Below are 24,211 nucleotides of genomic sequence, written 5' to 3'. Positions count from 1 at the left end.
TTCCTGCCCCCCCCCTCCCCCTCCCCCCTGCCCCCCTGTGCCTTTAGGATAGCCATCTTTCTGGAAGCCGTGTACGAGCAGACCAGCGTGGCCCCCCAGAATCAGGAGTACCTCTTTGAGGGTCACATCTGCTTCCTTGAGCCCAGCCTCTCAGCACAACACATCGCCCACACGACAGCAAGCAGCCCCCTGACCCTCTTCAGCATGGCCAGTGAGACCCCCAAGGGGCTGGCCTTCAGGGACCGTGAGTAGGGCCACAAAGGCTGGCTCTTCTTTGCTATGAGGGGCCGGAGTTTACTATCCAGGGTGTTGATAAATGTTGCTGTGGGTGTTTCTTTGTACCCACAAGGTGCAGAAGGCAGATCTGGCCTCTAGTTCTACCATGCCTCTGAAATGCTGTGTGATTCAGGCTGGTGGCTTGACCTCCCTGGGCTTCACAGTATCCACGGAGCTGTGAAAGACACTTTCAGTTGAAACAGGGGGATCTGGGTTTAATATGATTTCCAGTCTCTGCCATCGGTGGGAAGGCCTTGGATAGTTTGGGTTGGAGGAAGCAGGAGCCCAAGGTGATGGAGTGAAGGAAAGGTGGTCAGGGGCCCAGAGCTTTGTCTTCCAAGATCTAGAAAACATGTCATTTCTTCTCATTTGAATGATGCCAGTCTCATCCTCCTCAGGGTCTCCTATACTGGAAAGGAGAATTAGCCTTGAGACTCCAGGGCACGAGGGTGGTTTTAGCCCATCTTCTGGCTGTTTCTGGGACCTTGGGCGTGAGGCTGCAGTTCTCCAAAGAGGACATGAGGGGGCAGTGAGAGACTGCAATTGTAAAGGAGCATATAAAGTACATTTATTTAGGCTGGGGGGGGGGCTCTGCATGAGGTGGGAGGCTAGAGGTGAGGGCAGATGTGCATGGTGAATGAGGAAAGATGAACTTAGGGTTCATCCAGACCTCCTCAGACAGGGTCTTTGTCTGCAGCCGCTCAGGACATCCCCAAGTTCTTCCCCAAAGTGGACCTGCAGGCAGATTATAGCACTGCCAAGGTGAGAGGCAGCCCATGGGGGGGAGGGGGGTGCAGGGGAGAGGGGTGAGGAACCTACCACTGTCCCCTGTGTGTTTCAGAGCGTGCTGGGCGCTGGCTACCAGGCCCTGTGGCTGGCAGGGGCCCTGCTGGCTGGGCAGGAGCTAATGCTTCGGGGGCTGTACTGGTTCGTGTGAGTACCCCCAAGGGCTGGGCAGGAGGGCAAAGCCGGGAGGCAGGATAGACCCCTCCCACATGGTCCTGGGACCCTTCCCACGGGTGCAGGGCGCTCACCCCCCAGGGAGGACGGAGCTCTGACTCGGCACACCTTGGCAGGGAGACGCTCCAGGCCACGTGCAGGCGGACACTGGAGGTCACGCGGATGACCCTCCTGTTCCTCAGCAGCAGCCTGGGCACCGAGAGGTGGGTGTCCTGCCCAGCACAGGGGCGCGCTGCCGCAGGTGTGAGGCTGGCTCGGACCCCTCAGCCCTTCTCTGTCTGCCTGTCTTTCACCCCCAATATTTCCAACCACGCTCCTCTTCTCCACACACCCAGAGCTCGGGCCCTCCCTGCCATTCAGGTGAACAGAGAGCACTCCTACCCTGTCCCTCATTCCCCACCCTGCTAGGTGACTGTACACGCCTCCCCTGCACTGTAGGAGGTGAGGGGAAAGAGGTCCATGGGACACGGCCTCAGTGGGTCCCAAGCCCCAGAGCAGCACAGCACCCCCACTGAACCTGACAGGGTTGAGGTCGGGTGGTCTCATCCCCCACACTCTTCCTTCTGTCTCTGTCCTCACCCTCTTCGTCTCCCCTGGCCCCGCCTTGGGGCTCCAATGGCCACCACTCCTCGGACTTGGGCTGATTAGGGGTGACGGGCCAGATACAAGGAGACTGGGAGAAAGGGGAGGAGGGAACCAAGCTGAGGAGTCTGGAGACGAGAAGCAGGAAGACGCCCTTGGCCTGAGCACTTGCGAGCAGTGGGCACAGCCCCCCGAATCTTGGAAGGCATGGGAGGAGGGGGCTCTGCAGGCCAGGGAAGCTGACTGTGGCTGGAGCCTTCCCCGCCGGAAGGAGACATGTAGTGACAGAGGAGCAGTGACTGTGTGAACATGCCTGGTGTCCCCGGCCCTTACCCTCAGGAAGGTTCTGGGAGTTTCCCAGCGGTGGGTTGACTCGCTGCTCCCTTGCGTGGCAGCAGCAATGCTGATGATGGGGCAGAGAGGGAGGTAGTGGTGTGGGCGGAAGCAGAGGAGATGACAGGAACAGGGACCCTGGACTGGCTGAGTCCCCTTCACATGGTGGTAGAGATGAGGGGCTGCAGGGACACCAGCACTGCTCCTCAAACAGAGCTCTGTCCAGGGCACAGAAAGGGGGTCCGGGGATAGATGTGGCCCCATGCACACAGAGGGTCCACGTTCCCCTGCAGTAGGGAGCCCTTCCCAGGTGATAGGATGGTTGGGTAGAGGAAGACTAGATAGGGGTAGAGGCAATCATGGAGGTCTTCATGGAAGACTTCTTTTAAGGCCAGAGTGAAAGATAATACCTTGAGTTGGAAGGTCCTGTGCAGAGACAGACAAGGGAGCTGTGACTGAAGAGACTGGGGGAGGGATGATGGTGAGGTTTCTTGAAGCCATAGTCAAAATGGGAAAAATGGAAAATATCCCAGAGTGAAGGTAGAGCAGGATGGAGGGGTGGAAAGGAGGGGAGAGAATGCATGGAGGTTCTGGAAGGTCCATTTGGCAGATTGGACCCCGATAAGATGGCCAGTAGAGTTCTACTGTAGGTTCTCGAACAGGAAAGAAATGTGTAGAGAAAGCACTTGCGGTACTTGTCTGCCCACCTGCCCTGGCCTGAGAACTGTGGAGAAGGGACAGCCCAGCCGTGGGCCTGGAGTCCGGGGTCTGCTGACCATTGTTTTCCCCGTTCTGGCTCCAAGGCCCCTCGGAGGCCTCGAGAAGGCAGGCTCAGGGGTGGCTGCTTCGAGAAATATCTCAGCCTCCCACCAAGGAGGAGCACGGAGAGTGGAAAGATCACTGAGCGGAGACTCAGAGGGCCAGTCCCCGCTCTTCACTATGGACCTCAGGCCACTGTTCTCTCTCCCCACCTGAGCCACTATATTTCCTCTTTTTGAAAATGAGAGAACTGGATGATCTCTGAGGCCTCCCGCCTCTGATGCTTTATGATTCTATTCTTTTTTGAACATCCTTAGACCTGTCGATTCTGGGGTCTGAGATAGTTTAATAAGCACCAGGCATAAAGTGGCTGCCACTGCCCAGCTGGTCACTCACCTCTCCCACAGCACACTCCTCCTGCCTCGGGCTCCCCAGAATGGGCCCTCCAAGCCAGGACCCTTTGGCAGAGTGTCTTTGCCTTTGTCCCAAAGCTCCCTGGTCACCTTGGGCAGCTGCGGCCATGCCGTGGCACCGTTCAGCTGCCAGGACTTGCTCAGGGAGCCCCAGTGCTTCCCCCATGCCCACCCCCAATAAGCGTGTGTCCCTGATCTCTAGCTGAGAGCTTTAGCTGTTTGATCCCCACAAACACTTTCCTGGGTGGCAGAAAGGAGATTTGTCTCCCCATTATGTACATGAAGAACCCAAGTCTTGGAGAGCTGAAGTGACTGAGCCCAGAGCACACAAGACAGGCAAGGTGGCGGCTACGAGTCGCACTCAGACCCATCTCCCCTGACTCCCTACCCCGCTGGACCAGGCCAGCTTCCTCCTCTTCTGCCAGCAAATATTCCACGCCCTAAGGTCCATTTGTGCGTTCACTAATTCATTCCACAACCATGTATTGAGGAACCATTGTGTGCTGAGCACTTTGCCAGGCACTGGAGATATAATGGTGAGCAGGGTGGGTAGCATGCCTACCCTCAAGAGGCTTCCAGTTCGTTCCTAACCCTCTCCCATCTTCTTTCCGTACCCCCACCATTCCCAACCCAAAGCACACGGGATTCTTTCCCCCTGAATGTTATTGTGATAGAAATAGTGTATGCTAATTGTAGAAAGGTGGAGAATACAGATAAGCAAGCATGAAATACAAGCGCCATGTCCTATCGCCCAGAGCTGGGCTACCACACTTGAGTAGTACACACCCTTTTAGGTAGTTCTCTACTCCATGCATTTAACTATATATATTCACCAGCATGAGATTTTTATAGCACTTGCTCTTCTAGAACCTTTTTCTCAGCTGACGAGCTCTCCAGCCCCATGCCAGTACATTTTCATCTCATCCAAAGTAATCTATAATCAAAGTGGTCCCCGGCTTTACTTTTTTAGCTTCTTTTATCTAAAACAGGATCCAATCCAAGACCACACTTTGTGTTTACTTGTTATGCTCCTTAAATCTACTTTAATCTAGACTGGCCGCCTCTCCCCCTTCATGACACCAGCCTGTTGGAGGGACAACACCCATCGTCCCACTTTCTAGACTCCCCTCGTGCTTCCTCTTGATACCCTTTGGTTTTTTTCCTTCTTTTGCAGCATTTCATATAGACTGAGAGTTCTGAAGCCTGGACTCGAGTTGAACATTTTTTTGGCTAAATCCATCACAGATGACACCGAGTACACTTCGTATCTTCCCCTCATTGGGTGGGAACAGGCTAATTCCTCTATTGTGCGGTCACATTTTCCCTGTGAAAGAAACAGTGTGCTGTTACTTTGGCACCGCACAAGTTTCCATGCCTTAATCATGAATCACTTATTTTAACACTGTGCCCAAGCAAATAATTTCACTGGGGGCAACACAATGCTAATCATTCCAGGTCCTGGAATATTATTGGCTAGTATTCTGTAAAATATTGCTTTTCCCTTATTAGTAAGTTATTAGTTATCATAAAATACAGTATCTCCTGGGAAGAAAATTTAGTTTTTCCTTTAGTTGTAAGGATTTCGTTAACAATCGGCTTGCTTCATGGACTCATGAATTTTCGTAGATTCCCGTTGTTTCCATCTACCTCAATCTTTACTCCTTGCAGTTCTCAGCAATGGTACGACTTTGGTGATTAGGGGCCTCTTGAAGTTAGTTCCTCTGATCCAACCACAAACTCCCCAGATACCCCAGAAGCCAGCAAGGCTGTCCCAAAGACGTCATCTTCAACATGCGGTCCCGGAGCTCTGCCTCCCAATCCCCCAGACATGTCCTTTCTCTGTCCTTCCCTGGAGGTTCAGCAGTGTGGCTGGGATGCCTGAGATGCAGGAACTGAAGAGAATCACAGAGCTGAGGTCCAAGCTGCGGGCTGTGAGTGAGGCTGGGGCTTGGGAGGACTGTCAAGAGCAGAGCTGGGGGGGAGTCAGGCCGCCATCAGCACCCCGAGCTGAGGACCCCCTGGGTGTCTGCCCTTTGTTTTTTGTCCTCTAGTTGGCTGAGGCCCTCTCCAGATGTTCCCACAACATCACAGAGACCCAGACGAGCCTAAGCAACCTGAGCTCCGAGCTGATGAAGAACCGGGATCAGGTACATGCGGACAGAAGGTCTGTGGGATTTTCCTTTTTGGTTGGGTGGGGGTGGGGGCAGGGATGCACAGCTCAGAAGGTCCAGCAGCCTTTTAAGGAATCAGTCCGCTTGCTTCTTTATCAGGGCAAGGGTGCTGGGGCATGGGGTAGTGGTGTGGGATCCAAGAATGTGTAAGATCGTCCCCTGAGGCTAGCCAGAAGGAGAAAAGAATCTGGGGTCCTGCACCCCTCTAGGAGTTCAGAGAGCAAATCTTAGTAGGTGCAGCAGTTCTAAATAAAGGAATCATTTTGTTCCATTTCTCTTGTGAACCTTTGCTCAGCTCTTTCCCCGGATTGGCCCTCCTACTTGTATCATCTCATTTAATCCTCAAAATAGCAATACTACTAGTATGCTGCTTTTGTAGACGAGGCACCTCACACAGGGAGGTTAATGTGCCCCGGGTCACAGCCAGTAAATGACACATGACAGTGGTGAGGCTTCAAGTCAGGTGTGCCCACTTCCAAAGCCTATGTGCTTGGCCTACACCAGGGATTTACACCCTCTAAAGCCTCATTCTCTCTTTCAACAAACATAAGAATGCCCACCCCCACTTCCTAGCCTGGTGCTTTGGCTTCGCCCTGACCAGTTGCCCAGTGCCTACACAGATCCATAACCTAGGCCCTCAATTCCAAAACCAAAGAGCTTTGAAACCTGTAGGGTTTTTTTGTTTTGGTTTGGTTTGGTTGCAAAACTTGACCTCAGCCGACATGAGTCTTCTTTTTAGTCTCTTCATCCCACCTATGGTGAATATTCTTAGAGTTCTCTGAACATGGAGTGTATTTCACAAGGGATGCTGTTCCACGGTAGAGTCTATGTAACGAGTTACCTCTCTAAAATCAGAAGACCCTGAATTCAGACCGTATCTAGCCCGAGTCTTTTGGATAAAAACCAGTTGTGAGGTTTCATTCACTCTATGTTCTCCAAAGGGCAGGTGACCCGCAGAGCCCTGGGAACCCACTTGGGCCCTGCCCAGAGTAGGGGTGAGGAAGAGCACCCCTCCCCTCCACAACACACACACACACACACACACACACTCTCTCACACACTCAACGTCTCAAACGCAGTGTTTGTAACTAGCCTGAAAAGAGGAAGGAAGAAACAATAATGACCTTAAACTCTAGGGGGTGAAGGTCCTTGAGAGGTCATTTCCCTCATCCCCTTGCCTCCAGGCAAGATTGAGGATCCTTGAATTCATTCTCCTTTTAGACAGGGATTGTTGATCCATTATTTAAGCACCTTCTATGTGCCAGCCGTTGAATATACCAAGAGGGCACTATTTCTATTCTTCCCAGGAAACCAGAAGAGAGATTTCTGTTCCACTCCCATCTGCTCCAGGCACGCCCAGATTCTCAGGGTCCAAGGCTCCTTCCTGGATTCTGTTCTCAAGCCTTCTAGTGTAGCAAAGGCCATTCTGTGGCCTGTCCCGCTTGGCTTTTTGTCTGTCTTATCTTTTACTAAACACCTCATGTGTGTATGTGCATGTGAGAGAGAAAGAGACAGCAAGAGAAAGAATAACCATGGGAATGAGAGGTGGCTGGCTGGCCCCAAGGCACTTCAAACAAGCTTAGGTACAGGAGAGTCACTCTCATTTCCAGACTAGCCCTCAAAACTGTGGCAATGAGGCTCCTTCCGCAGGCAGGCAGGTCCCCCGCAACCCCCACCCCTGCTGGCCATGCCATCCCCTCCCTCACCCTTTACTCTGTGCTGTTTGATTCTCCCATTGCCTGGTGCCTGTCTCCGGCCTACAGCATCCAGCAGGTTCAGTGCTGTTTGGACAAGATGAACCTCATCTACAAACAGTTCAAGAAATCCAGAATGAGGCCAGGTGAGCCTTGGGGAGAGTGAACTACTCCCCGTTCTCTCGCTTCCCTCCCGTCTCTCCCTCCTTCCTTCCTTCCCTCTGCTTATCCGGCTCTTTCTCAATGCACCACTGGTGTGGCTGCTGGAGGCCCCTATGTGGATGGTGCATGTGGGGCCAGCAGGGGTGCAGCTGGCCTAGGGCAGGGTCCCCATGTAAAGTGAGGGACGTGATGCCTGTACCTATGTAAGAGGCTTAGGTGGCATGGTTGGGGGACTCAGCTGGCTGGAGGCTGGCTGCTACGGGAGAGATGGCCTTCGAAAGAGACCCTCAACTCTGCAGGGCACTTATAGTTTAAGGAATGTTTCCCTATCCACTGTGTCTTTGGCTCATTAAAATTGCCAGGTTTCCCAGATAAGGGAGGATCTGAAGAAATGTCAAGTAGTCATTGAGCCAATTACTTAGCCTGTGTTTTCTACTTACCACACAAAGACCCTCTGGGCAGGAGCAGCTCATTTACAGGCTCAGGGATGGGCGGCTGCTTGCTCAAGGTGACTGCCATCATGGGACAGAGTAGTACAGAACCCAGGGGGGGCCCGGGAGACCCCAGTTGGCTCTTGGCTTTGGGGAGCTAACACACCGAGAGCCAACCCTCTCCCTCTCCACCCACGTTGCAAGCATCTCCTGATGTGTGGACTGAAGGTCTTGGTCTTGAGTGTCAAGTTCTCCTCTATCCCTAGAATTGCCTAAAAAGCACTGAGCCACAGAAATGTGATGCCAGCAACATACCTACTTGGAGTTCTCTAGGTGTCAAAATTTAAAATGTAAAAACAAAGAGCCGAAATTAATTTTCATTAATATATTTTATTTAACCCAATACGTCCAAATTGTCATTTCAGCGTGTAATCAACATAAACCAAATTATTAGAGATATTTTACTTTTTTTTTTTTTCCCGTGTGTGCTAAGTCCTCACACTCCTGTGTATTTGACACTCACAGCACATCTCTATTCGGAAGCTGATTTTTTAGCAGGGTGCACTCTCATCTCACCAAAACAATAGAGCTGTGTTTTGATGGGAAAACTATCGTTTCCGCTGCTCCAGCTTTAAGTTGTTAAGTAATTGACTCAGTTAAAACGAAACTCGGTTCCTCGGTCGTGCTAGCCACTCGGCGGGTGATTGGTAGCCACATGTGTCCCGCGGCCGCAGACTTGGACATACAGATCCAGATGATCTTCTCTTCTTGGGAGCCTCCGTCCTGCCTCTGGGTCTGGCTGTAGAGGGGGCGGGGAAGGTGGCAGAGGAGACCGGGAAACTGAGACGCTCCTGTACCTGACACCCAGCTGACCTCCTTGGCTGGGATTTTAGGAGAACCTCGGAAGCTCTTCTGCCTCCATCACTGGGATTCCATCCTCCTAACATCACTACCCTTCTGAGCACCTCCTGCGTGCTGGACATGACCCCCTGGGGCTGGGCATGTCTTTGATTTATTTAATGCTTATAAAAACACTAGGCACCATTACCCTCCCCTAATTATAGCTGAGGAAAACAAGACCCTGGGATAGTAAGTAGCCCAAGCAATCCAGGTCTGGACGCTTCTAACCACTCTGCTTTACAGCCTCAAACAGTTTTGTTTCTATGAGTCTGCAAGGATCCTTTACGAAAATTAAAAATGAAAGGAAAACTAGCCTTTGACTGCCACCCCCTGGAGGATTGAAAGACGCCATTCTGAAATATGCTCCCTGGTTTTCTCTCCCCCCTCACACCCGTCCTGTGTGTCCATATGATGGATGAAGAAGCCCATTCGGGGAGGTGAGGTCATTTGCCTACCACCTCCTGCTACCAGGAGGCCGGGCTGGGACACGGAGCTGGGACTTCAGTGCTCAGCGAGCTGAGAGCAGGGCCCAGGACAAAGAGCCCAGGGAGGGGGTTGTGCTGTTAGGGAACTGGGCAGGGGGCAGCAAGGCAAGCCTCCCAGTCAGGTCATCTCTGGGAAGCCACTAGCCGGGAGGCCCATTCCCTCGAAGCCCAGGAGGGGGCAGTATCTTCCTAGCACCATGAGCAGCACAGGAGTGGCCAAGGCGGTGAAAACCAGCTCTTCTGGCAAAAGCGGCTGGTCCAAGAAGGGGGGAGGTAGAGAATGGAGGCGAGGTTCAGGGCGGTGGCCTGGCTTACCCAGCTCATTGCTGCAGAGCTCAGCTGGCTCTGCCTGCGGCTTAAATGGTGGGGAATGGGGCCTGCGGGTGCAGGCATAAGCCACTTGGGAGGGGACCTGATGAGGAGCTAGGGCTGACCACAAGTCCTCCAAGGTCCTCATCCACCTCATCCTGCCCTGACGTCTCCCCAGTATCATCTCTCCACCCCTGGCCCCAGGAGCCCCGCGGCAATTTCTCTGCAGCTTCGTGCCCCACCCCCTCACCCCCCGCTTGGCATAATGCAGTTTGCTGGCTGCTTGCTTCACTCCTGCTGCCCCTTCCTGGGTCCACTGGGCTGTGAGCTCCCAAGGGCCCAGGCTGAGCCACCTTCATCTTTGTCCTTGTCCCCCAGCCCTCATGGCATTCTGTTTTGTTGACTCACTGGACAAGTGACACCATCCCTATCTATTTCATTCAGGCCTTGGCTACAACGAGGAACAGATCCACAAGCTGGATAAGTGAGTGGCCTGTGCCCCTTGCAGGTGGGTGAGCGGGAAGGTGGGTGTCGCAGGGGAGGAGCGATGCTCTGTGCCTGATCGGATGTGCTGGAGGGCTCTGATCTGGGCCCTGGTGTAGACAGAAGAAAAGCGGGTAACTTATGTGGGGCAGGTTATCTGGGGTCAGGGAGGGAGATCGTGTAGCTGACTCAGAGGGAGGTTTCTCTGAAGCAGTCTTGATGTAACTGGATTTATTTCTAGTATGAACAAGACTGTTTGTTTCTTTTCCTGATTGTCCTCACTGACTTCCCACTTACCGCTTCTGACCTCTGCCCGTGTGTCCCCTCACGCTGCTCTCTGCTCCTCTGTGTCCTGGACTCCCCTCTCGCAGGAGACCCTCCCTGGTTTCAGTGGTGACTTGTAGACTCACTCCCCCAGCTCTACACCCACCCCTAACCCATACACACACACACACACACAGTCTCTCTCTCTCTCTCTCTCTCTCTCTCGGTCTCTCCAGAACCATCTCGTCTCCTCTGTGAGGAATGAGCCTGCGAGCATGTGTGTTCTCTAAGGTCCCCTTGTCCTTCTCCCACACCTCTCTGTTGCTGTGTTGTGTGTACCAGCCACTCCGAGCTCCACAATCTGTGTGTGTGAGCATTGTTTCCTGCTGGTTTGGACAGGCAGCCCCGCTATGGGCGCTGGAGACTGAGAGACACTGGCCTTGTGCACAGCGGCTCTGGTTGCTTATCTCTGTGCGTCGGGGTCCCTGTCTTTTCAGGGTGAATTTCGGTCATTTAGCCAAAAGGCTCCTGCAAGTGTTCCAGGAGAAGTGTGTACAGAGGTACCAGACATCCCTAGTCACGCATGGCAAGTGGATGAGGTAACAGTCGGCCCACCCGCTGAGCTGAGCTCATGGACCCCCCAGGGCCCTTGGGGGACGAGGGGGGACCTGCGGAGCCCTGACTGAGGGGAGGCGGGAGTACAGGCACAAAGGCCAGGACAGGAGTGGTTTTGTGCACCTGGGTGATTTCTGTACATTAGCTTATTTAATCCCACAATATCTACCCTCGGCAGTACACACTATCACCCCACTCCACAGATGAGGAGACAGGCTCATTCTCAATCCCACACTGCTAGTAAGTAGCAGACCAAAGACTAGTCTGTGCATTTGACCGCCTCGGAAATCTTCTTTCCATGTCCCCAGGTGATTGAGTTGGGAAGCCCCCTCTCTGGGGAGAAGAGCTCTCTGGGATGAGGGCCTTAAATAGAACCCTCTCATACCATCCCCTGTAGGAGTTTTGGGTTTTCCCTCCTCAGATGAGTCCTTCCCCCCTTCCTCTGCCTGTGGGAGCACTGCCCCCTCCTGAGGGCAGGCTCCCAGGCCTGGATGACCTGTGGGCTTGTTATGGGGCTAAGACCCAGGCACTCACCCATCCTCACATTAGAACGCAGCTCCTCCACACCCAACCCACTCCAAATTCTGATTTAATTGGTCTGAGGTCAGGCTTGCTTGTCAGCAGTTTAAAAGTGCCTCCAGGTTAATTCTAATGTGTAGGCAGGGGTGGGAATCAACCACTGGTTTATCCGTCCTTGGGTTGGTTTCCTTTTTGTGCAATGGGGAAAATGGTCCTGCTCAGTCCCTCCACACAGAAAAAAAGAGAATTCGTGAAAGCGTCCCAACCTTGATTTGCTCTGGAAATGGGGCAGTTCCCATAGTAAGTGCCCTGGGCTTCCTCTGTCTGTCTGGAGCCTAACCTGGCCGTGAGCTCGTCCTCACTGGCGTGTAGGACGGGCCCAGCCACATGGGGTTTCACTCCCGCTGCGGTTCAGATCGGGCCCTCAGCAGTCTCAGTCCGACGTGTCCTCAGTGAGGAGTGAGGGCGTACCTGGAAAGAGGCAGATGGCCAGGACCCATCGTCTCCATCCTCTGCTGTCTGGAAAACCTCTCCACGTGTCTGGGTGGTGACCCGAAGGGCAGCTGGATGGGCCGCCGTCAGCACGAGCAAACCCAGCTCTGCTGTTTTACCTGTTCTCTTCCAGGGAGGTGCACGACACCAGGAACCACTTGCGCATGGTCAGCTGTTCTGTGGCTGCCTTTAACACAGAGGCCCAGGGAGCCCAGGAGAGCCTCAGCAAGGTGCGAGCCCTTCCGGGGGGACACTAGGGCTGCTGAGAGGAAGCCAGGTCAATCAGCCCCCCCCCCAATCCCGGGGCCACAGGGCCATTCCCCGAGTCCAAGCACTTTGTGGGGTTGGAGGTCTCTAACACACAAATGTGCCCTGAGGTGGAGACAGAGAGAATGGAAGGCACTTCCGGGTGACCTGAGACTGAAGGTCACTGCAAGGACAGAGCTTCCCGAATGCTGGGACATCTTCCTCATGCCCTGTGGAGCCGGAGAAGTTCCAGGCTACTCTTGAGAGAGGCAACACGAACTCTCTGTGGTCTTTTAGTCGGCCCTCTGGGAAGAGACCCCGACACAGGCAGCTCTGGGAAGGCTGCTTCTCTGGTTCCCAGCCCGGAGCACCTGCAGCCAGCCTCGTTCCTTCAGAGGCTGGCTGGCTGCCCTGCCCCTTCTCTGCAGCTCCTGGCTCGTGCTGGGCTGCAGGGATGTGGGTTAGACCCAGAGGAGAACTTGGCAGTCTGGACCATTAAATCCAAGCACAGTTGAGTGAAGGTGGCTGTGTCAGCCACTCTCCAAGGATAGAAGCAGGGGCTTGCGGGAAAGGCGTAGGCATTCTGGGTGCCCCAGGGATGCAGGCTGGGAGCCATTTTGTTACCCTTTTCTTACCCTTCCTCACACCTCCCTTACAAAGAAACACATCTGCTGGCCCCTCCCTCCTGACTAAAAAACGTGTGGCTTTCCCTTCAGATCCTTGACCAGTTATCTCACCAGCTCCTTCAGGACAGAACAAAGGAGGCTCAGGTCTCAGCAACCCCCACAGCTCCTCATCCCAGCCCTGCACTGATGGATCTGGTTCTGCANGGGGAGGGGGGGGGGGGGGGGGGGGAAGGGGGGAGGGTGCAGAGGTGAGAGCCCAAGGGGTTCTGCCTCAGGCCTGGGAGGCAGGAATCAAGAGAGTCAGGGTGGTGGGCTTCCTGGGGAAAGGGTCAGGCGGGGTGTTTCGGCCTCAACCACAGCCCCCTCCCATCTCTTGCCTCTGCCTTGGACAGCATGCAAGAGCTCTGCGAAGAGATGAAGCTGCTGGCCGTTGACCTTCAGGACAACAACCACATCATTGAAGGGTAAGGAGTTCCCACTGTGTATGGAGATGGGTGGCTCCTCAAGGCACCCTGGGGTCCCTGTGCCTGCCTATGCAGCTTTGATGACAGGTGGCCCTCTTCCAGTCACGTCGGAGCTCTGGCCTTGTCCTTAGGTGGGTCGCCATCTTTGTGAGCTGTGGGCTTTCACTAGAGTCTTGGGGATGTGAGCCTCAGTGCAGTCAGATGGGGGACTCAGAGGCACGTGGATTTGTGGCCGTGTCCTGCTCCTTGGGAATGTGGACTCCGCCTGATGCCTCCCCCAGACCAAGTCCTTCAACCTCCACGACCATCCACAGAGTCCTGCTGTCCATGACCCACACCAGGAAACCACAGCACAGAACTCGGGCTAACTGCCCAAGGCCTGTGTTTCTCTGGCCCTGTGGGTTCTGTCTCGTGCACACATTCCCAGGGCCGCCACACTGCAGGCCCAGCCTCAGAGACTCTGGGTCACCTCCGGTTAGGGTCCTCTCCCCAGGGTGGGGGCGAGGGGTACCAGAGGGGGTGCAGCAGGGCTCAGACTTTTGGATTTTTTGCACCAGTGAGGTTCACAAAAGAAAACTGGAGTGACAGACTGACCAACTTCTCACATAACTAAGTAGGTGCATTTGAAAGCTGCCTGCTTTTATGAAGCAGCTGTCTAGTTGTCTAGCTGTCCTGCTTTTTATAAAGCACAGTTTTATTTTATTATTTTTTTTAAATGTTTTATTTATTTCTAGGAGAGAGAGAGACAGCTTGAGCAGGGGAGGGTCAGAGAGAGAGGGAGTCACAGACTGAAACAGGCTCCAGGCTCTGAGCTGGCAGCCAGCACAGAGCCCGATGCGGGGCTCGAACCCACGAACCGTGAGATCATGACCTAAGTGAAAGTCGAAAGTCGGACACTTAACCGACTAAGCCACCCAGGCGCCCCTAAAGCACAGTTTTAATACCCAAGAAAAGGGGAGACCTAATCTCGGCATCAAGGATGGTCCTTGCCCTGAAGGTCAGAGGGCCTGTATNAACAGGGGCGCAGTGGAAAGAATCCCCAGAGGACCCAACCCCTCACTGCTCCTTACAAACTGCATGAACCCTGGAGGTTTGTCTGGCTCTGAGCTTCAGTTCTCTCCCGGGTGAAGTAGGAATGGTGATCCCTCCCTGCTGGGGTAACTAGGGATTAAGTAGGATGGCCACATGCAGGGAGGAGGGGGGCACAGAGGGGAGGGCTCACTAAATGGCAAGTGCTCCCAGGATCTGGGAGCTAAGGAGCCAGGGGCAGAACTTCCTTGAGTTTCAGACTGTCCTTGGGCTGAGGAGGCATCTCCTCCCTGACCTGTCCCAGTAAGAGGAGAATCCATCCTCTTAAACCCCCGCAAGGGGGAGATTCTTTCCCAAAGGGCCCTCGTGGGCAGGAAGTTCTAATTTTAGTAGGGACATAAATTTTTCTTGCTGTGATATGGAGTTTATTTACAGATAACTCAAAACTTAATTATAGTGAATGTTCACTTCCTTATTCAGAGCTGTAGCCAAAGAGCCCACAGAAACAACTCAAATTCTTCTCCCCACCTCCCCTCCTCCTGACCTTTGGCTGCATTGGATTCACCAGGGGAGCTTCTAAGAGGGCAGCTCCCAGGTCCTGCTTCCAGAGACTCTGGTGCCACCAGGGCTGGGGATTTTATAAACTCCCCAGGGGATTCTAGAGTGTAGTCAGGGAAGAGAACCAGAGTTGGGGGTCAAGGACCCGACAAGGGGACAGCTGAGGACTTGAATGGCTGGGTGCTCCTGAAAGTTGAGTGGGTTGGGTCCTGGGCTACTGGCTGCAGGCTTCTCTGCCTGGGCGGGGAACTAACTGGTAGCTTTCCTTACAGGTTAAGTAGGCCCCCAACGGCTCCCGACTCCTGATGTCCGAGCTCCTTGGGGTGCACGACATCCTGAAGCATTAGAATCATTCAGAACGATCTCCTGCCTGCAGTGCGGGACCGGACACAGGATGATGTCTTGTCCCGTCTCATCAGCCTACCTCTCTCCTGGCCAGCAGCTGGGAGATGTCACCAGCATTACCTTCCACTGCCTCTCTGCCGGAAGCAGCGCAGCAGGACCTGGGGGGGCCAGGCCGTCTCTGTCAGGCCCCACTGCCTGGGCTGAACTTTGTGTCTCGCACAGGCTCAGGTACGGCTCCTCTGACCCCCAGCCTGTGTGGCTAAAGCTGACAGGCCCGGAGGAGAAGAGACTGGTCACGCCCACCGGCCCATCTACCAGCCTCCTCTGGTTTACAGAGCTTCACTTCTCAGGGAACAGAAGAGGAGGACTTAGGGGTTCCCCCAGGATGCTGGGTTAAATGACCTCATTTCAGTCTTCCTTCCTCTTAAAGGGTTTCCCGGGGAACATACAGCTCTCCCTTCTCCTACGATTTCTGGGGGTCCCCACCCTCAGCCCCAGGCACTTCAGAACCTGATTTTGTGTCTACTCTTGGTCTGGCAGAGCCTGGCAGAGTTGAGAGAATGGGTGGTCAGGGCCAGGTGCTAGTGCCCCGGGGACCCTCACCCTCCTCTCTGCCCGAGGCACTGCCAGGCCCTGGGATACCCAGCCAGCCGCAGGCAACCCGCAGTCAACAGCGAGCACAGGCCTGTAAGTCCAGTGCCCAAAGGAGATAAGAGGCTTGCACCTTGAAGAAGTGGAATAAATGTGGCGTGGCCTTCTTTTCTGTTTCTGAGTGGCTCTCGCTGGGGGAAGGCTCTTGGCTGCAGGCGGTGGGTGGGGATCTGTGACAACGAGGATTGGGAAATAGAGGCGGGACTGGTCACTTCCTGATCCCTGCCTTTCCCCTAAATGGGCCCGAATTTCAGGGAAGAGCCCAAGGAAGATATCCTGCTGGGAGGGCTTGCCTTCCCATTCTTCTCCTGCCCCCAGTCATTTGGGGGAGCTTTATAGGGGGCTTGGGACTTGGAGAGAAAGGCGATCTCTCCCTCACCAGCTCAAATCGACCATCTAAGTGCCTACTCCTTCCCCCCACCCCCACCACTGTTCAAAACCTAGACTGTGTCCTGAAAATTGGGCATAAGCACTACTGTGGGTCATTCTGAGTATTCCCTCATTTTGCCTAGAAGCTAGAATGGTGCCTCGGCCTTCAGCTTTGTACAAATGCGGTCTCTCTCCCACACTACATCCAGCCTTCCCTTCAGCAGAGCTGAGCTACCCACCTAGCCTACAAGGTGGGGGAGAGTGCAGTCAGGTATTCTCCCTCCCGTGAGGGGAGGAAGATGCATGGGAGACACCGTTTGTGCACTGAAGCATGAAAACAACATTGTGCTTGACTCTAGATCATCAGAAATCTTTTCTGCCCATCTTCATGAAGCTTCCATGTCCTCGGAGGCTATACCGCCTAATGACCCAGCAGGTCAGAAGTGAGGAGGCCTGGGTCCTGCATTCTGATAACTCTCCATGCAGCTTCTCTCTGGAAAAGACCAGCACCCTCTAAAAGCCCAGAGGAGGGGTACCGAGGGTCACTTGCACCAGGCCCTAAGTAGCTTCATGTATACCATTTAGGGAGGTCCATGGGGTCATCTCTACCCAGTGGTTCAGATTCTGGGACCCCTGAAGCCAGCTGCTGCCTTGACCCCCTCCACCCCCCTGCCCCGGGCCCCAGGCCATGCCTGGTCTGCTCTGCCTGTGTGAAGTTCAGGCTGACACTTCTGGCTCATCAATGGCCTTGCAGGGAAGTCCCAGAATGGGTTTTCCCTGGCAGCTGTGGCTGCCTCTGGATCACATATGCTTGGTGGAGCTCAGGAGAAGAGCCAGGGGATCCTTGAAAGCCAAGTGCAGATCTTTGGGACATGATATGATCCAGGCTCTATGATCTCATGAGCAAACCCCAGCAGAGGGCATGCTCAGAGGCTTCAGTCTGTCCCTGTGCTGGGGTGTGGATGCCCTCTCCCATTTAAACTTCTGATTTAAGGCAGGGCTTCTGACTCTGTGTGAGGAACCGGACCAAGGCCCAAGTTCAGAAGAACTTTGTAAGATCCTCAGGTGTCTGAAGACCTCTTAAACTTCCCTTTCTATTCTCTGTTCCTAACATAGCACTTAAAATGAGCCCACGCAGTTCCACAGACGTGAACCGAACACTCTCACTGTGCCAGGCCCTGTTATAGGTACCAAAATCACGCAGGTGACCACAATGCCTTGCCTACCCCTGGAGGCATTCACCTTGATGGGGGAGGCATTTCAGTGTCATGAGGAGAGTAGGAATGCACAGCTCAAGTATGGCATTATGTCACCGTCATCACAGGGGACCGTGGCTAGGTCAGGGAAGGGCTCGGGTGACAGTGGACCTGGCAGGTGAGTGGAGTTACCTCGCAAAGAAGGCATGACAGGCATCCCTGGCAGTGGGGACAGCACCAGCCACGGCATGGAAAGAACTGTAGGAATGTGTATCACTGCAGAGTAAGTTGACGTGGGAAGTCAGTGTTGAGGAAAGAGGGGAGCCAGACCCAAGAGGCCCTTGTAGGCCACACTCAGGAACTTGAGCTTTACCTCAGGGAACCATAGAAACAGGTTCAAAGCCAAGTCCAACTGGCATTTTAAAGATGACTCTTTGGGGAAGGTGTATTGAAACCCTGTGCCTCGGTCTCCTCATTTGTAAAGTGGTGATGACATCTTTCAGAGTTGCAGGTAGGAATAGATCAGATACTTCCGCAAAGTGCCTGAAACACAATGTTAATTCTCTGCACACCCCCTGCCCCTCCCTCGGCTATGAAACTCCTGTGCAGGGTGGGCCAAAAAATAGAAGCTCTTGGGGCGCCTGGGTGGCTTAGTCAATAAAGGTCCAACTTTTGATCTCTGTTCAGGTCGTAATCGAACAGTTTGTGAGTTCAAACCCCACATTGGGCTCTGCCCTGATGGTGCAGAGCCTGCTTGGGATTCTCTTTCCTTCTCTCTGCCCCTCCCCCACTTGTGTGTGCTCTCTCTCTCTCTCTCTCCCTCTCTCTCTCTCAAAATAAATAAGTAACCTTAAAAAAAATAAAAGAAATAGAACCTCTTGTCTCATATAAGCTCAGTCAACGGCTCAGTTCGGTAACAAATATCTGGAAAGAATTCACATGGCATTCAGATTTATGGCAAGCATTCTCTTGAAACAGGCTAGGCTAAAAGTGGGGCTTACTAGGAGGATGTGGGGGCACATCTGGGCTCCCCAGGTGCTTCGTGCAGCCCGCTCCGAGGGCCTGGTGCCCCTTCCTGTGCCCAGGGCTGCAGGCGTATAGTCTCTGTGTCTCAGAATCTACTCAATTTCCTCTTTATAGGCTGGTGTCCTGGTTCAAAACGCAGACTCTGGGATCCCGCCACGTGATTCCAATCAGTAAGGGTGTGGCCCAGGAACCTGCATTGTTGATGAGCTTACCTGGTGATTCTATTTTCTTTTTTTAATTTATTAAAACATATTTTTATTTATTTTTGAGAGAGAGAGGCAGAGCATGAGCAGAGGAGGGACAGAGTGAGAGGGAGACACAGAATCTGATGCGGGGCTCATACTCATGGATCATGAGATCATGACCTGAGCTGAAGTCGGATGCTCAACCAACTGAGGCACCCAGGCGCCCCTTTCCTGGTGATTCCTAAGCTAAAGTTTGAGAGCACTGAGGCAGAGTTTGTGAACGTCTTGCAGAGGACATGTGAACAGCCCAGCACAGGCCACTGGGCAGTAGGCAGTATACACCTGACTCAGAGCCACCCCCACCCTGACAGCTGAGGTCAGGGAGGCCAGGCTAGGGGACAGGACAGATCTCCACAGGGACGTGACCACTCTTCTACTGCACCCACAGTTTGCCTTCACGGGGCTATCTCACTTCAGCAGGGGAGCCTCAGAAGATTGCTACAATTAGTCATTTGGGGGCCACTTGTAGGCTGCTTCAATGATTTTGTAAAAGGTGGAATTCCTGGCTTCTTTTCCCTTCATCTCACAGAGAATCCTTAGCCAAGTGATGCCAAGGGGACGTGGTAAGGAATGGGCCAGGATGACCGGAAGTAGCTTCAGAGTATTTCCCTTGGAAGCTCTGAGTAACAGCAGTCACTTCAAGCAGCTGGGCCCTCTCCCAGCACCCTCCCACCCTCCGTAGAGAGACAGGGGGTGTGTGGGGGAGACAAGAGACAGGACTAGAGAGAGTGGAAGCAGGACAGAGAGGAAGGGGGTGATAAAGAGATGGACAGAGAAAGGGTAATGGAGTAGGAGGGGGGAGAGGGGACAGAGAAGAGAGGACAAAGACCCAGAAGAGACAGGTGTGTGTGTGTGTGTGTGTGTGTGTGTGTGTGTATACGTGCGCGCCCGGGCCTGCGTGCATGTGTGCCCATGCGTGGTGGGCTGGGGAGGGAGCAGGAAGAGCCGGGAAGACCATCCAAGCCACTGTGCTTGTGCTGGTCTGTCACAATCCCCGGCCCTGGCTTCCTGCCACAGCAATGGGCCCAGAGCTGGCTTCATGCTGGAACATAAGTGGCTGTGGCTTGGAGCCTCCCCTCTGGCTGAGGGGGAGAAGCTGCGGACAGATCTGCCTGGAATATCTGAGTTTTTCCAACAAGGAAAGAAGAAACACACACAAACCAGTCTTATCATAAGCCTGGCAGAGAGACTCGGGATGGAAAAATCCCATAATTGAGATGCAGACCAAGGAGGCGCCACTGAACTGTTGGCAAACAAACCCCACCCACCACCCACCCCACAGGGTGACACCTTTCCAGGCACCCTCAGATCCTTGCTCACGTTCTGTGCCTGGTTTGCCCTCTTGTCCCAATAAGGTCAAGGACCCAGATGATCCCTGTGGGAGCACTGGGGGCTGGTGACACAAAGAAAGCCCATCCTCCTGAAGTTAGCCATGGGGGCAAGAAATCCACCCCAGCGACCATCAACTTTGGAGGATGTTCATGAGTCTTAAATAGAGTCCCCAACACCACTGCCACTTCTCTCCAGCCCAGCAGGCCACTGGGCGCCTTCTATTCTCCCTGGGCCAGGTAATTCTTTGTCTCCCATCTCTGGGTGCAGGCATCATGGCTTAAAGGCTCTTAAGAGATGGGTTCTGGATTAGGTACTGGTTGGGAGCTGACAACTGAGTTCATTTCATTAAAAAAATAATTTTTTTTTTTTAAATTTTAGAGAGAGGAGGAGAGCACAAGTAGGGGAGAAGGGGAAAGAGTCATGCTCAGCACTGAGCTTGATCCCACAACGCTGGGATCATGACCTGAGTCAAAATCAAGACTCGACACCCAGCCACCCAGGTGCCCCCTTCCCCGTTCTCAGCGCCTGATGGGATTGCACTTCCTGCTCCCACTATGTACGATGGTCTGGATATGTAGGAGCCTCCAGGCTCTCTCGGTTTCCCTCTGGCATGGTGACTGGCAGCATCAGATGTGGTAGCTGAGCCATCAGCTTGGGTCCCCTGTGTGGCTCTGAAGTACAGACTCTCCATGCTAACCAGCAAAGGGCACGTGATATGAGTGAGAAAGAAGTTTCTGGTTTAAAGGCACTGAGATTTGCTGGACGTTTATTACTGCAGCATAACCTAACCTGTCCTGACTGGTCCAGTGAGCCTGGGCAAACAGCTGTACTGTCAGAATCACTGGGAGGTCCCCTCAGTGCTTCGGGGATTTCAGCACCTTCAAATGCCTCAAAACCAAACAAAACCAAGAACTTCCCCTTCAGAAAGTCAGGACCCATCCTGTTCTTCCCCTTTCCTTCCTACTAGGAAGCTCGCTAGGCGGTTGGGAGGCCAGCCCTGAAGCAATTCACCCAATGGGGGAACCAAAACACACCGGGCCACCTCCGCCTGCAGTGACTTCACACACTGACCACACGCTCAAGCTACAGCCAGGATCCTTCCCCTGGGTCAAAAATAAAAACAGCACACCTACTCTTCTGGGGGTGAGTCACAGACAGAAAAAAGTCAATGGATCCGAGACAAGAAGAGGATCTGCTAACATAGGAAAAACTCCCAGGGGAGGTGTCTCGGCAGAGGCTGTGGTCTTACCCTGGTAGCCGGCATGACCAAAGACCAGTCCAAACAGTTCTCAGCCTCAGGCATCAGTTACTACAGTACGCCAGGCATCATCCTGACCCTACAACGAGACTGGAGTTTATTTAGTACTTCCTCCCTGGGGAAGGAGGACTGACTTGTGTGTGTGTGTGGGGGGGGGGGTTGTGGGACGGCTGGGCTGGGCAAGATGGCATCAAGGAGGCAAGTCCTGGGCAGGGAGCCTCCTGCTGGGGCTTGGGGGAGGCAGCTACCTCTCCCAACCTCCATTTGTTGGCTCAGGGAGATGAACCTTAAGATAAACTTGATAAAACTTTTTGGGTTGATTACATGAGGTTATGTTATCTCCATTTTCATCTCCGTTCCCATCCCAGAAGCCAAATGAAGGGCTCTGACCCTGCATAATTGCTTCCCCCATTCAGGGCTGAGAGCAGCCACTACCATTCTTTCAAATCAGAGCTATAGCAGGAAAGAAAACCCAGATCATTTTTCTGCGCAGCTCAGGCAACTGGGAAGGGCTTTATGTCTGGTTATTCAGAACACCCATCCCAGGAGCCTCTCTGTCCAGGGGATCTGGGCTGGGCTGCCTGAACCCCATGCTTGGAAAGGGGGTGGGGAGTGTGATGGAGGGCAGAGCTGGTGATTGTTGGCAATTATTTCACAAGTGGCATTTCAGAACTGGCCTTCCAGGTGATGTCCTCATTACCAGGTCCCTTCCTCTTGCCACAGCAACCTGTCACCCAGAACTCAAGCTGGGTGCACGCCCTGGACCTCACCCAGGGAGAGAGTGATCTCCTCCAACAAATCTCAGCCTGTGGAGATGGATGGATAACAAGGGGTGGATATAAGCAGATATTTATACGCAATACAGGTTTCTGCAACAACCCTGAGAAAACTATTTGCAGAGGGGCGCCCGGGTGGCTTAGTCGGTTAAGCATCCGACTTTCGCTCAGGTCATGATCTCGCGGTTCGTGGGTTCGAGCCCCGCGTCGGGCTCTGTGCTGACTGCCAGCTCAGAGCCTGGAGCCTGTTTCAGAGTCTGTCACTCCCTCTCTCTCTGACCCTCCCCTGCTCATACTGTCTCTCTCTCTCTCTCCTAGAAATAAATAAAACATAAAAAAAAAATTGCGAGAAAACTATTTGCAGAAAAAATGGGAGAAGGGGAAGTAAGAGACCAAAAAGGCAAATTGTACTTTTATTTGTGAATATTCAGCAGAAAGCATTCAGGGATAGCCCCCCCCCTCCCCCCAACCGTGGAGTTTTTCTCAGCTGTGTTCACTGAAGTTCATCTGCCCTGTGGGGAAAAGAACAGAGAAGCCCACATTATCAGCACCTTAGATCTAGAGTAGTGGAGTCCTTGGACGTGGCAGCAGCACCAGCTGGGAATTTGTTAAAAATGCAAAATCTCGGGGACTCAGTTGGTTGAGTGTCCAACTCTTGGTTTAAGTTCGGGTCATGATTTCACAGTTGGAGCCCCGCATTGGGCTCTGCACTGAGAGTGTGGAGCCTGCTTGGGATTCTCTCTCTCCCTTTCTCTCTCTCTCTCTGCCCTTCCCCCCCAACACTCTCTCTAAAAAAATAAATAATATTAAATAATGCAGAATCTCAGACCTCAGTCCTAAACTTACACTGACTCAGAAACTCTGGGGGTGGAGCCCAGTAATCTGTGATTTAACAAGCCCTCCAAGCAATCGTGATGCACGCCAAAGTTTGAAAACCACTGATGGTAGAGAAAGCAAGGTTCGGATAGAGGAGGAGAGAGGCGGGGGAGGGGAGCAGATGGTGAACACTCTCTTCTCAACTCCTTCTGCTTTGGGGAGCACTTTTGGCTACTGTTGGTCATTCCTCCCATCTGCCAGGAAACCACCTCGAGGTGAGAAGCTCCAGTCTCTGCTGAGACCCAGGGACCCAGAACATGTACTCCACTCCAATCAGACACTCTCTGATTTCCACCCCCATGAGGGAAAAAGCCACGGGTCAAGGCAGACTGGGAATTCCCTGGCCGCTCTAGACTCCTGAAATTTTAGGAATTACCTAAAATTAACCTCCAAGGGGAAACTAAAAGCAAAAGTAAAGATTCCCCTACCAGACACTAGGGGGAGTCCCATCTCTGGCCTGGGAAGAATAGGTCTAGAGTCTCTCAGGTCTCTAGGAATAATTTTAGACGGTTTGCAAAGTTGGTTGCTGGTGACCTCCGTTAAATCAACCAAACTGAACCCCAGGTGTTAAAAGGTCACACAGTGGTCACTGCATCAGAGCGGTGGATCACGAAAGCATTTACCTATCTCCTCACTCCCACACTAATTCACAGGTTTAAAAAAAAAAAAAAAAAAAGACAAAAGTATAGAGGCTGGAGAAGGCCCAGGGTCGTGCAGCCGGCGGGTTCAAAGATCCGACAGTCCCGTTTCTGGCTCACGAAAGACGATCAGGACAGGATGCGTAATTTGCGGGACCTAGCATGAAAAGAAAATGCTGGGCCCTTTGTTCAAAAAGTATTAAGACTTTCAAGACGATGAAATCAGAGCATTCAAATGGAAGGGACAGAGGGGGTTATGAAGGAGGTCTGGCGCCAGCGTGAAAGGAGTCTTTGGGTGCCACAAGTGGGCTGTCCATCACTAATACAGAGTAGGGGTGGGGTGGGGGGGCTGGTGTTTCCACAGGAGTTTCTAGAGCAGCTGTGGGGGAGAAGGTTTTTTCGTAGGAAGGTAAGCTCTCCCAAGCCGTGGCGAACCGGGGCAGGATCATAACCCCCCAGTCTTCCGGGAAAGGAATATCCTCCCAGGCAGGGCTGCCGACAGAGGGGAAATCCAGCCAGAGTGAAAGTCGCACGCGGACAGCCTTGGCCGCCGCGGAGGCGGCTTCCCGCGGTCAGCATCGGAAGCGTCCCCAGCGGCGCGTGCCTCGGCGTCACTGGACTCCGAGCCGCTGCGGGAGCGCGGGCGCCGGCGGGGCCTTCCCAACCCCCGCGGAGCAGGGTGGCCGGCGGGGGGGCGGGGGGCGGCGGCGGGGAAGGGGGCGGGGGGC

The 24,211-nt window shown here is 53.5% G+C and overlaps 1 protein-coding gene across 9 annotated transcripts in view; it reads left to right on the top strand.

Annotated features, from left to right (window-relative positions):
• IKBKE (inhibitor of nuclear factor kappa B kinase subunit epsilon) overlaps positions 1-15,874 on the top strand; it is a 24,260-nt gene extending 8,386 nt beyond the window's left edge. For 3 of the 9 annotated variants that reach the window (XM_077772009.1, XM_077772008.1, XM_077772007.1), the window contains 13 exons: positions 48-244; positions 974-1,038; positions 1,118-1,209; positions 1,353-1,439; positions 5,179-5,254; positions 5,375-5,487; positions 7,258-7,334; positions 9,920-9,959; positions 10,720-10,821; positions 11,982-12,078; positions 12,811-12,923; positions 13,113-13,184; positions 15,044-15,874. In XM_077772009.1, coding sequence (XP_077628135.1) covers positions 48-244; positions 974-1,038; positions 1,118-1,209; positions 1,353-1,439; positions 5,179-5,254; positions 5,375-5,487; positions 7,258-7,334; positions 9,920-9,959; positions 10,720-10,821; positions 11,982-12,078; positions 12,811-12,923; positions 13,113-13,184; positions 15,044-15,077 — 1,165 coding nt within the window. In that variant the 3' untranslated portion in view covers positions 15,078-15,874. Of the gene's footprint in view, positions 1-47; positions 245-973; positions 1,039-1,117; positions 1,210-1,352; positions 1,440-5,178; positions 5,255-5,374; positions 5,488-7,257; positions 7,335-9,102; positions 9,984-10,719; positions 10,822-11,981; positions 12,079-12,810; positions 12,924-13,112; positions 13,185-15,043 lie in introns of those variants that run through there. The other 6 variants (XM_077772006.1, XM_077772010.1, XM_077772013.1 and 3 more) reach the window with 6 other exon arrangements.
• Positions 15,875-24,211: the final 8,337 nt, after the last annotated feature.

Source organism: Crocuta crocuta, unplaced genomic scaffold, assembly GCF_008692635.1.
Source record: "Crocuta crocuta isolate KB4526 unplaced genomic scaffold, BGI_CrCroc_1.0 scaffold318, whole genome shotgun sequence".
Lineage (NCBI taxonomy): Eukaryota > Metazoa > Chordata > Mammalia > Carnivora > Hyaenidae > Crocuta > Crocuta crocuta.
The sequence above is the reverse complement of the archived record's forward strand: the minus strand, read 5'-3'. Positions and strand labels throughout refer to the sequence as shown.